Source organism: Brachyhypopomus gauderio, chromosome 16, assembly GCF_052324685.1.
Source record: "Brachyhypopomus gauderio isolate BG-103 chromosome 16, BGAUD_0.2, whole genome shotgun sequence".
Lineage (NCBI taxonomy): Eukaryota > Metazoa > Chordata > Actinopteri > Gymnotiformes > Hypopomidae > Brachyhypopomus > Brachyhypopomus gauderio.
Genome location: NC_135226.1, coordinates 9,110,608 through 9,126,715, shown reverse-complemented (window position 1 = coordinate 9,126,715; position 16,108 = coordinate 9,110,608). Strand labels below are relative to the sequence as shown.

The following is a 16,108-nucleotide window of genomic DNA, read 5'->3' as shown; positions in this document are numbered from 1 at the left end:
TCAGCTTTTGTGGGTCATTTGTAATTTTATTAACATTGTAATGTAAGTACAGTCAGCCAAACCACTTCTTAGATTGCTTGCTCTTACAATGCATCCCAATTAGTTCCATTAGAAATACAGCAAATAAGAATACAGAAAAATACAGCTTCCAATTACAACCAGAACGAATCTTTGACCATATTGTCAAGGATTGGAAAACCGTTACGTTTCTGCATCAGTTTAATCATGGTAATCACAAATGAAGCACGGGCAATATCATTTAAAGCACTGGTTCACCGACATTTTATTTTAAAAGTGAAGCAACATATTGTTCATAATTACTCGGGTTGTTATTTTGTAATGTGGCTTACAAGACATTAAGTATATTTTAGAATAAATCTTGCCTTGGTCTTCTCCAATTCTATTAGCGTTCTGAAACTTAGGAAACCAAAGCTCTTAAGGAGATGGTGGAGGAACATCTTGAAGAACTGGTGAACCATTATAATTCGTTCATGAGAATGAAATAATTTGGATGCTATTGTGCTTAGTTTCATAGCCTAGTTAACTAGTTACTTAATTTTGCAGCAAGATTTCAATCAAATCCTTCTGATATGTATGGAACCCAATGCAAACAGCACCAATGTTTTAATGGGCAAAGAAGCATGACCCAATCTCCAATTGAGAATGACTTATAAATAAAAAATACATATAATTACATCCAAAACCCAGCATTGAAAAAGGCAATAATGCAGCGGTTAAATCTCCATTACGTTGTTTACATTTCCATAGGGACGGGAGAAGTGTTTTTGCCATGAGAGGAAGAATACAAATTGAAATTCAATCACTATAGAATACGCTGTTCTAACTCTGCTAAATGCTGGTTAAAAAACTGGGGCTACACTTTAGGTAAAGGATCCTAGATCAGGCCATCAAAACACATTCATAAGACAAGTCTACCATGGTAATGCATGAACATTCATAAATCTTTTTGCAGACAATAACATGTTGACAGAATATACCGTAGTCCACTATAAATATTACATAACACAGATGTATGCCGTGTGGTGACACAGAACAAGCTAACTCTGTGGATGTCTTAGTAAGGATTTATGAAGAGGTCTTTTTAGCTTACAAAAATGTTATGCGTGCCTTATAAATGTGCATTATGCCTTGAGTAGCATCCTTCAGGTGAAGTGTTACTGACACATCGACTCTTTTGATGAAAGGGCCAAGCGTGTTCTTGTTTTGGTCTCATTCCTTATTACATGTGAAACGTGTGTATTATCAAGAGCTTCTGGCATCCCCATATCCTAATGGGACTGTACAGTCTACACACTGGACTCTGGCTACTTTCTACCTATGATAACGCAGCCAAGACTCCGGAATGTTCTCTGTGTAAAGCCAATGAAGAAATGTACAATTTTCTAATAGAAATCAGCCTGTCGACAGAGATGCCTCCTAACGCACAGCAAATCACTATCTCATACTCCCGCTGACATCTGCCCGAGGTATTGTGGGAAGCAGGACAGCGGACAGACAGGACACCGTCCTGAATTCATTAATGATTCCCTATGGTGTAGTTATTACAAGTTGATTTAGATTATGAAAAAGTGCTTGATGAAAAAAAGTGTTGATAGTAAAAATGGTTTTGGCTGCGTTTTTTCAGCTCCACGGATAAGGAGCGTCTGGCGACTGAACTGTTCATGAGAAACATCGTTTTCTGAGAGGAAGTTCTGATCTTTTTCCTAAAAGTGATTTCTGCGCAAAGATGTTCCTCATGCTGCAGGATAACATTCAGTAATGTGTTCGTTTTTAAAGCAGTGTCATCACAGCAAAGACACCAAAATATCTCGCCGTCGTGCTAGAACTAAAAACGTGACTAACAAGGAACATGAAACCTCCGCTAGCAGACTAATGCCACATGTCAGAAGACCAGGACTATGCTACCATCGATCCTTCGACGGCGAGTCTTCAAACTGGAACTTAAACTGCTCCACCTTTAAAACGCCATTTAATTAAAGACTATTGGTTAGCGATGGCGTTCAACTATCATATGAAAAGAGCCTAACCGGTCCAGCTAAACTACTGACTACTGAGCAGACTGGTACATGTCAGAAAAATAAGAATCTTAAGGAGTCGATGTCTACCTAAAGATACATTCAGTCAAGTTACTGTGTCATCGTCTTGTGCTGGTTTATACAACAGTCCGTTTTCTTTCAGCCATGTTAAGAAATTGTTTTTCTCTCTCTGTGTGAGCAGCACAAAGTCATCTCTAAAGTTCAATATTCCACAAGTCGCACTGAAATGAACGATAAAAACGTCTATTGTAGTTACCTTTTCAGTTATATATACATGTTTGTCTTTGACATTTTAGTTTCATTCATAAGCAAAAAAAACAAACAAACAAAAAAAAACAAACAAAAAAAAACTAAACAAAACAAGAACACAAGTACATTTATAGTATCATACACCAAATTCAGCATGCTCTTCTTTTAGCTAATGGACTGAAGATTACTCCAATCTTTTTTTTATAATAATAAAAAAACTTTAGCACTAATCGGTTAGGTTTGTGGTAGATTTGCAACAATCATTCTGTGATTCTTTTCACATGAGTGTTGTTGATGCTGCAGTGACAGATGGCTAAGGTAGGTGCTCCCCCACGAACTGACCGCTAGTCTCCTGTCCCCCCGTATGAATGAACAAATAGATCTTATGGACGCAGTAATTCAACTGACATTGACGTTTCTGTGTATGGGCTTTCTTAGTTTCGGGGCTACATGTATTTTCCCTCACAGATATACACATTGAAATAAAAAATATATTATTTCATCCATTTCACAGTTCCACACAAAATAAGCGTTTTGGAAATGAAACAGAAAAAGGTGCTTTCCAACACATTTTTGAACAAATATTCGGAGCCAAAGAGGGACACTGAGCCCAGCAGTAACGGAACAGTTGCAATGGTCTTGCTCTGCGTTGTGTGTGATTGCATGAGCTTGGACAGGCAGCTGGAGGCTTTATTAACACCCCACTCCCATCATCCCCCTAAATAAAAGTTAATCATTTCTGAGGAGACCAGACTGATATATTTACTCCCCGTATTTCTTATTCAATTTCTCTCTGCATTTTGGAGAGCGCTTGGGTAACGTTTTAGTGCGAACTCCCTACAGGCGTGCCACGTTTGATTTTTTCGATTTGAACATTAGCCATGGAAACGTACATACAGTTATCAGGGAGGGGAAGGTTGCTATGGAAACCCCTGCTAGTAAACAGGAAGTGAGCGGTAGGGGTGTGGTCATTTGCCTTAGTTCATTTGCTCAAAGAATTTGTAGGTGGGGTTTTCGTAACCATGGTTCTGCATCTTGTTGAGCTGTCTCTCCTCTGGGGTGAGCATCGGATCGACCTGCGATGAGAGGGACAGACAGGCTGTGTGTACACTACCATTCCATTTGACATATTTATCATTAGTAAATTCACTCTAGAAAATTTACTTTTTTGATTTGTAAAAGAAAGATGACCTTCAAACTGAAAATATGTTTTAGGGCTACAAAAAAAAAAAGAATATATAATTCTAATATATCGAATTAATCTAATCTAATATAATTATAATTTATAGTATATGTAATTCATAACATTTATAATTTTGTTTGTGTTTGAAGGCGGGGTCACTCACCTCAACAATGCCATGGCTTATGGTGCCATATGGCTTGCGGCGCACTAGCAACAAACTTATGACCATCACCATGGCGATCGCCACGGCGACTACCAGCAGCCCCACCATCGCACCACGGTTGAACGTCTCCAAGACATCTGGTTGCTGATGAAGGAGAAGAGGATGAGTGAAGGGTAGAGAGAAAGAGAGGGAGATCTTTATGTGATCCACTTGTTCTCAGGCAGGTAGGAGAGCACCTCTGTCAAAGTAATAGTTCTATTGGATTTGATAGATCATACTTTTATTAAACTTACCAGCTCATCTCTCTGGATTCCTGGAGACTTATAGACCACTTGTTTCAACTCCACTGAGGTGTTTATCTGAAGATCGCAGAAAAACATTAAGGCAATTACCAGCCAAAAAGCCTCAATATTTTTAACTACATCCAATCTCAGTATTCTTATTTTAGACTCAATTCAACAATCTCATTTTGCATATACAAGGATACTTTTTCCAATGAAAGAACAGATGTAAACACTAAGCGTGTCTTTTTTGTCCTCTGACGGGCTTATTTTTCATAGATTTGTAACCTGCTACTGACCTCTAGTGGTAAAACAACGGTGTCGCATTGTCATGAAGAGACCATTGAGCTGACCATTAAGGTCCAGCATTTATTAATTTAATAATGCTTATTGAGTGGGGTTATGTAGCTGTTACCAAATGGCATGTTCTTACCTTCTCCTCATATTCGTATGTCGGACCTCTCTCAGATGTGGTGTAATCGTACTCGTCTACGGCAGACGCTGTGGGCAGAGAATAAAATTAGCTGTAAAAAAACACTCAGAAAAAGTCATTTTGAAATGGAGGCATGGTATAGGGTGATGGGTCTTACTTTTCTTATTGCTGGACTGTGGGTCTTGATTGCATGATGAAAGAGAGACAGCAGATAAAGACAAAGACGGAAGAGTTAGGATTGAGATGCTAATAAGTGTGTATCAATTCTCTCAGTCCACCTGCGGTCCAGCACAGTTGGGATTTCCTTACTTAAACACATCCGGTCCAACTCCTTAGATTAGCTGCCAGGTTTAGTAGGTGTGTTACAACAGGGAACTATGAAAACTATCCTGCATTCTGGCCCTGAAGTGAATTTAAATCATGATCTGAATAATGGCCCGGAAACTCAGTCAAAGAGATTAGCGAGGACGTCAAGAATCAGAACCTCTGCCTTGGGTCCAGCAAACCAAGTAATCATGGCGGCAAGGTGAGCTCCTTCCTCTCATCTACCAGCAACTACTTTGCATTAACGTGACGTTGGCAGCTGTTGGCGGGTGCGGTGGGGGTACCGATGCGGGGTGGGTATGGGCGGCTCTGGAAGGCCCGCTCCTCCTCCTCTTCATCATCCTTCTCCTCCTCGCTCTCCGCAGGCATCAGCTCCTCTGTGGTGCGGGTCTCTGAGAAGGAGGTGGTCATGAGCTCACTGATGTCCCCCCGCTCCGTCCGCAACAACTCCTCTGGACACAGAACGAGGGAGAAGGGGATGAAAAGAGAGAGAGTCAGAGAGACAGATGGACAAGGGAAGTGTTTCAAGAAAGCAGTATATAAATATGTCATTATTTAGCCTAATGCGAGTTTAAAGACACTCTCGAGGAAGATCTCTATCTATAAGACAAGGTGCTTCAGGACAGGGTGAAGGGGGACATACGGATCTCATCGTGAAGCTCATCGGCCAGGGCGGGAACCTTGTAGAGCAGAGCCAAGCTCTGGTTCATCCTCTCCTCAATCACGTGAAGGTGAGTGTACACCTGCACGCATGAGCAGACATCACTGTTACAGCACGAGCCACTACGGTACGAGAACGATCAAAGCTCCAGCGATACCGTCAGGACCATCTTGTGTAATAAAACTGGGAATAAGGGCCATGGGGTAGCCACCCTCGAGTCTCTGCGACGGAGGTGTGCTACGGAGGCTGTGCTGCTCTTACCGATGGTTAATCAGTGCGACACAAGGAATGAGACCGATCACTACTCTCATTAGGAGTAACGCAAAGTGGTGGGAGAGTGTCATCGGTGGAAATGAGGCAGATTAAAGAAAGATCCAAGTTTAGAACTGGTGCAACTGCTGCTGTGGCCAGATCTTATTGGCCAGACACACGCCGTACATTTCAGCGTGCAACCTCATACGCAACAGAACCAGACGGAGGTTTTTAATTAGAAAGGCTGATGGGATGCATGGAAGACGGGGGGAGGGCACCTGGAACTTCATCTGCTCGGCCTTCTGGGGGTCCACGGACTCGATGTGCAGGTAATGATGCAGCGTGTGTCTCCGGTCCTTCTGTTCCGCAGCCATGTAGCGCTTCAGGGCCTGCAGCACGCGTTCCGGCTGTGTGAGTGCGGGGGCGAGACGGGGAGGATGAAACAGTTAGAGAGATTACGTGGCGTATTTTCGAGGTATCAATAATCTGCGGGGAGCACGCCCGTGTGTGTGTGGTGGGCGCCGTCGCCGTGGCGCACCTGTGGCGGGTCGCTCTGCACGGCCGTCAGGTAGCTCTCCAGAGCCAGGCGGCGGTTGTTGTTGAGGGTGGCCACCACGCGGGCCAAGTGCGTCTCCACCAGACGCTGCCTCTCTCCGGCCACCTGCTCCTCCAGGGTCTGCAGAACAGCCTGGAAATGCTGAGGAAGAGATGGGGAGGGAGAGAGAGGGGGAGAGAGGGAGAGAGAGGGAGAGAGGGAAGGACAGAGGGGGATAGGTATTAAAAGAAGGACAAATGCAAAGGTTGACACCATGATGGTCTTGGCATGTCCACAACTGCATTCATCTCAGCTGTGGATATGTTTGAGGAAATAGAGTGTGTCAAGGCTTGTTAACCTCATTTAGTGCCTGACGGTCTGATTTGGGCAGGTTCTTGGACTGGTTATCGGCCTCTGCCCACTCTTTCATGATCTGACAAAAACACATACACACACACACACACACACACACACACATCATGTGAGCTCTTTTGACAAAAACAAGTGTAATACAAATTCAAATATTAGATAGGTAGTAAAATAAGCCATGTGCATGATCTCAGGTACAGGTAGGAACCAGCATGATCTCAGGTACAGGTAGGAGCCAGTATTGTACTCTTCACCTCATTGATGCGTTTCATCCGCCGCTCCTCTAAGTCCATCTTGGCCCGGAGGAAGTTAGCGTGCTCGCTGTCATCGCTGGGCATCTCGAAATAAACGTCCACTCCATCTGTAGGGCGGAGAGTTGGCACTGCCATCAGGGGAGAGAGACAGAGGGGCAATCAACACACGCTGCATCTACCACGGCTCAACAGAGCAGGAGGAGAGGAAAGAGAAAACCAAGGCACTGAGTGAGCTAGAGAGAGGAAGTGAATGAGAGAGAGAGAGAGAGAGAGAGAGAGAGTCAGAAAGAGAGTGAGTGAGAGAGAGACAGTGAGAGAGAGAAAAAAAAGGGAGAGTCAGTGAGAGTGTCAGTGAAAAAGAGAGAGATAGAAAGAGAAAGAGAGACTGAGAAAGAGGGAGAGACAGAGAGAGAGAGAGAGAGAGAGAGAGAGAGAGTGATGAATGATCAGAGGGGATCAATGCAGATGCAGTCTGAGAGTACTCAGGGTTATTGAGCCTGAAATGAAGCTGAGAAAGAGGCACAACAAATGCACTATCAAATCTGTACTCTGTGTGTGTGTGTGTGTGTGTGTGTGTGTGTGTGTGTGTGTGTGTGTGTGTGTGTGTGTGTGTGTGTGAGTGTGTGTGTGTGTGTGTGTGTGTGTGTGTGTGTGTGTGTGTGTGTGTGTGTGTGTGTGTGTGTTTGGGTGAATGTGTGTGTGTGTGTGTGTTTGGGTGGATGTGTGTGTGTGTGGTGTGTGTGTGTGTGTGTGGTGTGTGTGGTGTGTGTGATGGTGTGTGTGTGGTGTGTGTGTGATGGTGTGTGTGTGTGTATGTGTGGTGTGTGTGATGTGTGTGGGGTGTGTGTGTGTGGTGTGTGTTATGGTATGTGTGGTGTGTGTGATAGTGTGTGTTGTGTGTGTGATGGTGTGTGTGTGTGTCGTGTGTGTGATGGTGTGTGTGTGTGTGTGTGTGTGTGTGTGTGTGTGTGTGTGTGTGTGTGTGTGTGATGGTGTGTGTGTGTGTGTGTGTGTGTGTGTGTGTGTGTGTGTGTGTGTGTGATGGTGTGTGTGTCGTGTGTGTGATGGTGTGTGTGTGTGTGTGTGTGTGTGTGTGTGTGTGTGTGTGTGTGTGTGTGTGTGTGTGTGTGTGTGTGATGGTGTGTGTGTCGTGTGTGTGTGTGCGTGTGTGTGTGTGTGTGTGTGTGTGTGTGTGTGTGTGTGTGTGTGTGTGTGTGTGGTGTGTGTGTGTGGGGTGTTACACTCACAGCTGTCTCCCCGAGTCTGGGGCTGTGGTGTTGGCCCTTTGTCAGTCTGGGAGTTCTTCTCATAGTAGAAGTTCTCAGCGTAGTCCGTGGCCTGGTAGGGGCCAGAGTCGATGGAGTACTCGTACTCTTCAGGGTCCTTCACCGCCGGCGCCGCTGCCGTCTTCTCCTCTTCCTCATCCTCCTCCTCCTCCTCGGCCTCCGCCTGCTCTGGCTCGTTGGTCTCCTCCTCCTCCTCCTCTTCCACTTCCTCCTCTATGGCCTCCTCTTCTTCCTCCATGTCATCCTCCTCTATGTCGGTTTCGGGGGAGGGGCTTGGAGTAGGCGGAGTCACCTTCACACTAAAGGAGGAAAAAGCCCAGATGCTGCTGAGATCGGAGCCTTCCAACACATGTTGTGGGAATGTGGTTAAATCTGCGTCCTCTGGACAAAGATTACATCTACATTGCCTGGTATGGTGGGAAAAGAAATTCCCATGGATCCAGTTGCACTATTACCTAATTATTATGAGCTTAACAAAGACAGGAAGAAACAGCTGGCTGGCTTAACATCTGCTACAAAACAAAACATTAAAAATAACCTCCCAGAAATGCCCTCTCACCCCCCCCCCCCCCCCTCCATCCCACCACATAAGTGTGAGACAATGGCTACTTCAGTTAGATAGACGCTGTTATGGACAACAGCTAGAATGGAGCTGAGCGTAGTCAGGGGAGCACAGTTTGCAAAATTAGAACCAAAACCAGATTAAATATTCCCAATCTGGGTACTGTTTCCAAAAGATAAAGTTGCTATCCAATTTACACAGACTGCCCCATGTAATCATTTAATAGCATAAAACGAGGATACATTTTCATCATTGTCATATTATGGATGCATGTATTACAGATTCCTTTGCTAATAGTTCGGGGGAGTACACACACAAACCCCTTGAAGAAGTCAGGTTAGGATAATTTACCTTGTGGTCTCTTTCTCCCCAGCGATGGACACTAGGGGCGGAGTCGCTCCCTGGGCAGTGTCCCCGCCCTCTGTTTCACCACGCCCACTCGCTCCGCCTCTTCCTGGACAGCAGACGTACTCCACCCCTCGGAAATGGTCACCACATGGCAACAGCATTCCGTAACTGTGCAGCTCTAAACTGTCTGCAGTGCACGCCTGCACACAGACAGGGAGCGGAAGAGGAGAACAGAGAGACAGGAAGCACAAAGAGACATCGTGAAGGTCATAGTTTATACAGTGCTCCTCGGGAGAGAGGGCTGTGTATACAGTAGGGAAGTTGGAGGTCTGTTTAATCTGTTCTGGGCACTGGACACTCTATAGCCCAAAGCAGGAACAAAGAGAGAAGTGACCTAGAAATGCCAGAAATACGGCTTGTAAAAAACCAGGGGGGGACAGAGAGAGAGAGAGAGAGAGAGAGAGAGAGAGAGAGAGAGAGAGAGAGAGAGAGAGAGAGAGAGAGAGAGAGAGAGAGAGAGAGAGAGAGAGAGAGCTGGTGGGGGCATAGCGAACAGGAGACAAATGACAGAAGTAGGATAAGAGAAGTTTCCTGCTCTTACAGAACATCTTAAAGAATGTTCCAGAAAACTCATACTGGCTTTCCACATAAACATGCCATTGGAGAACGACTTTTTCTAAAGCATTTCCCCCCGGTAGTTAAGAATGGTAATATTTTATTCAGTCTCCTGACTGAGTAACAGAAGCCTGCAGTGTTTGGAGTAGTTGTTCCCAGCGCGGCGGTGACAGGCAGCACTGCAGAAGTGACGTGAGTGCCAGCCGCCGCACCCTCACCTCTTTGGCGATGTTGTGCCAGTACACGTAGCTTTCACAGGAATCCATACGCTCCTGGTGAAGGAAGCGACATCGGTCTGGAACCAGGAGGGCCTCACTCACATACTCCCCAACTGGAGAGAGAGAGAGAGAGAGAGAGAGAGGAGAGAGAGAGAGAGAGAGAGAGAGAGAGAGAGAGAGAGAGAGAGAGAAAGAGAGAGAGGAGAGAGAGAGAGAGAGAGAGAGAGAGAGAGAGAGAGTGAGAGTTCATATTCTGTTAGAATTCTATTATTCATTATTGTTATTGTGGTGTTCAGATTGTTGTTATAGTTACCATCCATATCACAGCCCATCAATGTAAATACTCCAAATGACATGTATGTGGCTTTGTCAATATCGCACAACATATATTCAACGTCAGTAAATCAACTGAGCTTAAATGAACTGTATGACAGACAGAAAGATAGATGCAAAGAGAGAGAGAGGGAGAGAGAGAGAGGGGAAAGAATATGATCGGTGTGTGTGTATGTGTGTGTGTGTGTGGGGGGGGGTGTATCGAGGAGTCGCAGATGGCAGGCAGGTCCAGAATGACAGCGAAGACGAAATGGTACTTGCAAATTTCAAATCAAGGCAGAAACGGCGGAGAAAAAGTGCGAGAGCAGAAGCCTCAGCCTGCAGATGCAGATGGCCACTTAGCTGATGCGGCACGTTCACCGGAGAAACTGCGACGGGCAACGTGCAAGCGGAGAACGCGGACCGTCGGGTGGGGAGCCGCTCGCTCGTCACGATTAACACTGAGTCATCAGATGCGCTGTGGTTTTATGCTACAATCTATAGTGTCCTCGAGAGATCAAGGGTTCAGAGTCACGTCTGACATTTCGCATCAAAAGGGCAGAACGGCGCTAAAGGGGGTCGGGATGCGGACCGTGACCACCGAAATGGCACGTGACTGTTATGCAAGTCATGGCACTTCCCTCCACTGATTGACGTGTTTTAATACATATTGCTGAATCATGATATCGTCCCAAATGGTGAGTGCCTAGAGGCGTAATATATGATTTGGCGCTTCCCTAGATGATTATATGTTATGTCCCAGGAGGGTGAGTGTTGGACTGTGTTGGGTGGGGTGTGGTGCGGGTGGAGATCCCGCGGGTGGAGGCCTTACCCAGACAACGGTAGGGGATAACGATGAAGGGGCGATTGTGGCAGTGAGTCCAGCTCTTCTTGCATGTTGCGGGAATGGTGACGGGGGCGGAGGCTTCCTCCACGTGGGAGATCTGAAGACCTGGGTACATCTGGAGGAACGTACACACACACACACACACACACACACACACACACGGAAGGGGAGCGGTCAGGTAGGGCAGAGGAGCCAGGAACGAACAAGATGGGAGCGCGGAGAGAGGAGAGAAGGATGGAGAGATAAAAAGAAATGAAGGACAGTTGGGAGGGATGGGACAGAGAGGGAAGAGTGTAAACTCGGTGTAAGAGTGTAAACTCTTTTATTCTCGTGAATTGCACATGCACTCCCTATGCACACACAGTGCAACATCTCCTCGTTAATTACTAAACACAGCCACAATCTCCATTTACACTGCAACGTCTAGTCATGAATGCAAATTTAGAGTCAAGCAATTTGCATTAATTAAAATCTGCAGTTCCAATGGAGATCTTGCCTGCAGGAAAACTCTAAGTATATTGCTTAAAGACAATGATTTAAAGACATTGTATGAAAGCATATTCATTCCATGCTAAGGCTGTTGTATTTGTAGAGTGGCTATTTTTAGAGCTTACTGGGGAGGAGCACTAGAGTTAGTCATCCGAGCTAAGCCTGCAGTATCCACACAGAATTGCATTCTTCTGCCCATACAACACTGATCTCAGATCTGCTAGAGCAGGCACTGACCGGCATTGTGACAGGCGCTGGGAACTGATCTCAGATCAGCGATTCTATTCTGATATCAACTTAATATAGACCCAGGGCTCATTATTCTGTGCGCTCACTGCTTGCATTTCTATACGTCTGACCAGCAGGTTATGCTAAAATTCCTTTACAAAATTGTCTTCCGTATTTCCCAGCTACAAAAATACAGGCGAGAATCCATAATGCCTTTTAAATTTGAAATACCTTGTACTAACAAATTGCAATGTATTTGACTGTATCTTTGACTGTAGAAATTAAGCATTTGTTGTTTTTCATGTCATTGTTCAAGGTGGAAGAGGGTCTCACATATATGAAAGGAAACCGCACATTCTGGTAATGCGTCTGACCAATTCTGCTATAGATATTTCCATTTGTATAGTTCAGAAAGCACAGGACATGATCTGGCAGAGCGCAGACACACATGAACGTCGCGGTTATTAATGTAGCAGCACAGAACGATACGGCTACAGTGAGTCATTAAAAACAATTACGCTGCTCGCTTGCACGCTCGCACGCTCGCACGCCCGTTCACAACCAGAAGGCGAGCGACGCAGCTACCCAGTCCCCTCAGTTCGGAGGCATATGGCGAGGGATTATTCTTCTCTGCTCGCACTCTGGCAGCGAGAGAGCTCTCTGTCGGCCGACAGCCTGCTAATCTGAACCGCATCCAGCGAGGAAATGACATATTCTTTGGCTACTTCATTCCATTAAGTCTATCGTGCGATAGCTCTCCACGGCGCGAGCGCCGATGCCAGCCGCGCATGTGCAGTGTGGCAGCACGAGCCAGCAGACCGCACGCGGTCCGGCAAGAGCTCACGAGTCTGAGCCTCCGCCTCGGCTAGTCTGAGTGACAACGTTGCAGTGCAGGAATGCGAAAAAGGTGTTTTTTTCTCCCGTGTGTGTGTGTGTGTGTGTGTGTGTGTGTGTGTGTGTGTGTTGGAAGGAACTAGTATGTATATAACTAGTATGTACTAGTTTCTCTCAAAACTTTGTGTTACTTCACTGCAATTTCTAATATTGCTCTCTCCTTCTCACTCACTCACTCACACACACACACACACACACACACACACACACACACACACACACACACACACACACACACACACACATACAGAGAGAGAGAGAGAGAGAGAGAGAGAGAGGCAGTATCATCACTCATCCCTAATTCCACTAGATGAGATCAGGAGGGAGCCAAAATCCTCTTCAGAAGGAGCAAACGGTGTAGCTGTGGTATGTTAGCTGAGCAATATGTTATTGCCCAAGGGGCACTGTGAAAATAAATCTCCCTTGTTGACTGATGGTGCAAATCATCGCCATTTTATTGCCTGCCTAATTCCACAAAGGTTATTTGCTTCCACCTGGAGCCTGAACTAACATCGTGTTCCAGGAAGACCATATTCCGGCACGGCCTTGGCACGTTTGCCCATAGCCGGGTTCTCATATGTTAGACATATGGCTGATATGTGTGTGTTAGGGCCTGGAAATGTGGGGATGGGCTGGGGGGGCGGGGCCAGGAGAGGAGAGGTTGGGCTGGGGGGTGGGGCGGGGCCAGGAGAGGAGGGGTTGTGCCAGGGGGTGGGGCGGGGCCAGGAGATAAGTGCTTGGGCTGGGGGGTGGGGTGGGGCCAGGAGAGGAGGGGTTGTGCTGGGAGGTGGGGCGGGGCCAGGAGAGGAGGGATTGGGCTGGGGGCGGGGCTGGGCTAGAAGGGAAGGGGTTGGGTGGGGCTGGGTGGGGTAGATGTACCTCTTGGCAGTAGGAGAGGATCTTGTTGGGCTGCGTGAAACAGCCCTGGCGGCCCTGTGGATCCGGTTCCCACTGGCCCGTCTCGATGTTCATGTGTAGGAGCTGACGCCCGCAGAACACCGCAATCTGAGGCTCCACCACCAGGGGGCCTCCCACGGGTCCATTCACCTCCGTCATGGCCAGACCCTGCCAGAGACAGTAAAGGAGAGACAGAGAAGGAGACCGTTAATGTTTCTGGACATCATTATGTTTCTTTTAAAAAAATGGAAAATTTAAGAAAACACTGGTATCCCAGACAACTGCAATACATAAATAAATCAGGAATGAAAGAGGCAGGATATTCAAAACGAAGAAAACAGGGCAGATTAAAGGTGTAGTAAGGGAGACAGGAAGAGGGAGGCAGACAGATACAGAGAGGGAGGAAGGAAGACAGTCGTCCTTATCAGTTGCTGCACAGGGAAACGAGGGAGATATAACATGCTGAGCCATTATTGACTCTGACAATAAGCCAGAGAGGCAGTCTCACTGATTACTCTGAATGCAGCTTATCCTTCTCCTATCAAACCACTGGGAGTGAGCCAGGGTGTGTGTGTGTGTGTGTGTGTGTGTGTGTGTGTGTGTGTGTGTGTGTGTGTGTCTGTGTTTATGTGTGTGTGTGGGTCTGTGTTTATGTGTGTGGGTTTATGTTTATGTGTGTGTGTGTGTGTGTGTGTGTATGTGTGTGTGGGTCTGTATTTATGTGTGTGTGTGTGTGTGTGTGTGTATGTGGGGGGGGGGGGGGGGGGTGAATACACATGCCTCTGGCAGTAAAGCTATACTGCGAACTTGTAGACCTCTAGGTGGAAATGACTATGGCCTGATCAGCTTGGCACAGTTGCACAGCTCTCTTCTTACATATTGCAAGATAAGCTTTCTCTCTGTGTGTGTGTGTGTGTGTGTGTGTGTGTGTGTGTGTGTGTGTGTGTGTGTGTGAGAGAGAGAGAGAGAGAGAGAGAGAGAGAGCAGTAAGTTCTTTTTATGCTGAAAATGACAGGATTGTACTCAAGAGTTCTAGGACAGAACGAAGACAACCAAACACAGGTCCCACACAGCCCACCAAACACAGGTCCCACACAGCCCACCAAACACAGGTCATCCACACAGCCCACCAAACACAGGTCATCCACACAGCCCACCAAACACAGGTCCCACACAGCCCACCAAACACAGGTCCCACACAGCCCACCAAACACAGGTCATCCACACAGCCCACCAAACACCGGTCATCCACACAGACAACCAAACACAGGTCCCACACAGCCCACCAAACACAGGTCATCCACACAGCCAACCAAACACAGGTCATCCACACAGCCCACCAAACACAGGTCATCCACACAGCCAACCAAACACAGGTCATCCACACAGCCAACCAAACACAGGTCATCCACACAGCCCACCAAACACAGGTCATCCACACAGCCTTCCTTGCATTGGTCCATCTGAATCACTGATTCCCCCCTTGATATCTCAGAGTCCTTCCCTCTCATCTCTTTAATGGGATGATTAGATAATAAACTTTTTATCATGCTGGATTTACTTACTATGTAATTTCTCATTTAAATGTCACTCATTTAGGGCAAAATCAATAAGCTGCTCCATGATTAGTTGAGACTCTTGTCATTCTCAAAAAACTACAATACTGGAATCGCAGTGTCATCATAGCAAACTTTTCCTCCGTTTTCTTCCTGACCCTTTACCCCAAATCCTCGTGCTGTGCCACAAGCCCTCATGGTCCTCACACCCTCACAGCACCTCACAGCCTTCACACCCTCACGGCCCTCACACCCTCACGGCCCTCATGGTTCTCACACCCTCACACCCTCATGGTCCTCACAGCCCTCACACCCTCACAGCCATGTTCATTGGTTCATCTGCTTCATTTCTCCCTCTGCCTGTTTTCCATTCCTAGTTCCTTCTGCTCCTCCTCTCCCTCCTCCCGTCCCCGTCTCCTCTCTCGGATGTTGCTATTGATCCGGGGTGTATTTGTCGATCCTGGATGAGGGCCCCCGGGACACCCGTACAGTCAGAGCGCATGCTAACCCTGAGCTGCAGTCAGGTACCAATACAAGCTCATTGACTGCTAGGCCACTTAGGTACATCGACCCAGCACATGGAGAAAAGGGGAGGGGACAGAAGCCACTGGGCTGGGTCTGATTGGTCAGCGCTTCACTTCCCACCCACCTATGGTTGCCTACACACCACTTTTCCTAAAGGGGTTTTGTAAAATACTATGAAGAGAAACATTTGCTTACAGAGAGGACCGATTTTAGGTTTGTCATCGTGGGTGGAACTGTGAGAACTATAATATTTATACACTGTAACATGAGAAAAATAGGCACCATTACTGGAGGACCTAGAATATAATGTTGAATGGAAAATGCCTTGATCTAAATGAATAGTTAAAATGGAAATTATTGGAAGTGTCACGGTGAGGCGGCCCCCTACTGGCCGCCTCCGTCCACAGCGGCTGTTGTTGTTGTTTGGTGACGTCATGTGCGTCCCTCAGGTGGGCGGAGCCCGTGATCCGTCTCACCTGAGGGTCGTTTGTTTGCCTATATATGCCTTGTCTTTGTACCAGTTGACCGCTGGTCATTATATCCTTAATTTGGAGATATTCCATGGGTTTT

At 46.6% G+C, this 16,108-nt stretch overlaps 1 protein-coding gene across 2 annotated transcripts in view; it reads right to left on the bottom strand.

Annotated features, from left to right (window-relative positions):
- Positions 1 to 850: 850 nt before the first annotated feature.
- The window catches only part of aplp1 (amyloid beta (A4) precursor-like protein 1), a 38,452-nt gene continuing 23,194 nt past the window's right edge, over positions 851 to 16,108 (bottom strand). The window contains exons 2-17 of one of the 2 annotated variants that reach the window (XM_076975871.1): positions 13,440 to 13,625; positions 10,935 to 11,064; positions 9,791 to 9,903; positions 8,961 to 9,157; positions 8,009 to 8,346; positions 6,762 to 6,868; positions 6,497 to 6,571; positions 6,142 to 6,300; positions 5,882 to 6,010; positions 5,334 to 5,433; positions 4,975 to 5,142; positions 4,524 to 4,547; positions 4,367 to 4,434; positions 3,946 to 4,011; positions 3,653 to 3,796; positions 851 to 3,382 (exon numbers count right to left, since the gene is read on the bottom strand). In XM_076975871.1, coding sequence (XP_076831986.1) covers positions 3,284 to 3,382; positions 3,653 to 3,796; positions 3,946 to 4,011; positions 4,367 to 4,434; positions 4,524 to 4,547; positions 4,975 to 5,142; positions 5,334 to 5,433; positions 5,882 to 6,010; positions 6,142 to 6,300; positions 6,497 to 6,571; positions 6,762 to 6,868; positions 8,009 to 8,346; positions 8,961 to 9,157; positions 9,791 to 9,903; positions 10,935 to 11,064; positions 13,440 to 13,625 — 2,103 coding nt within the window. In that variant the 3' untranslated portion in view covers positions 851 to 3,283. Of the gene's footprint in view, positions 3,383 to 3,652; positions 3,797 to 3,945; positions 4,012 to 4,366; positions 4,435 to 4,523; positions 4,548 to 4,974; positions 5,143 to 5,333; positions 5,434 to 5,881; positions 6,011 to 6,141; positions 6,301 to 6,496; positions 6,572 to 6,761; positions 6,890 to 8,008; positions 8,347 to 8,960; positions 9,158 to 9,790; positions 9,904 to 10,934; positions 11,065 to 13,439; positions 13,626 to 16,108 lie in introns of both variants that reach the window. The other variant, XM_076975870.1, reaches the window with a different exon arrangement.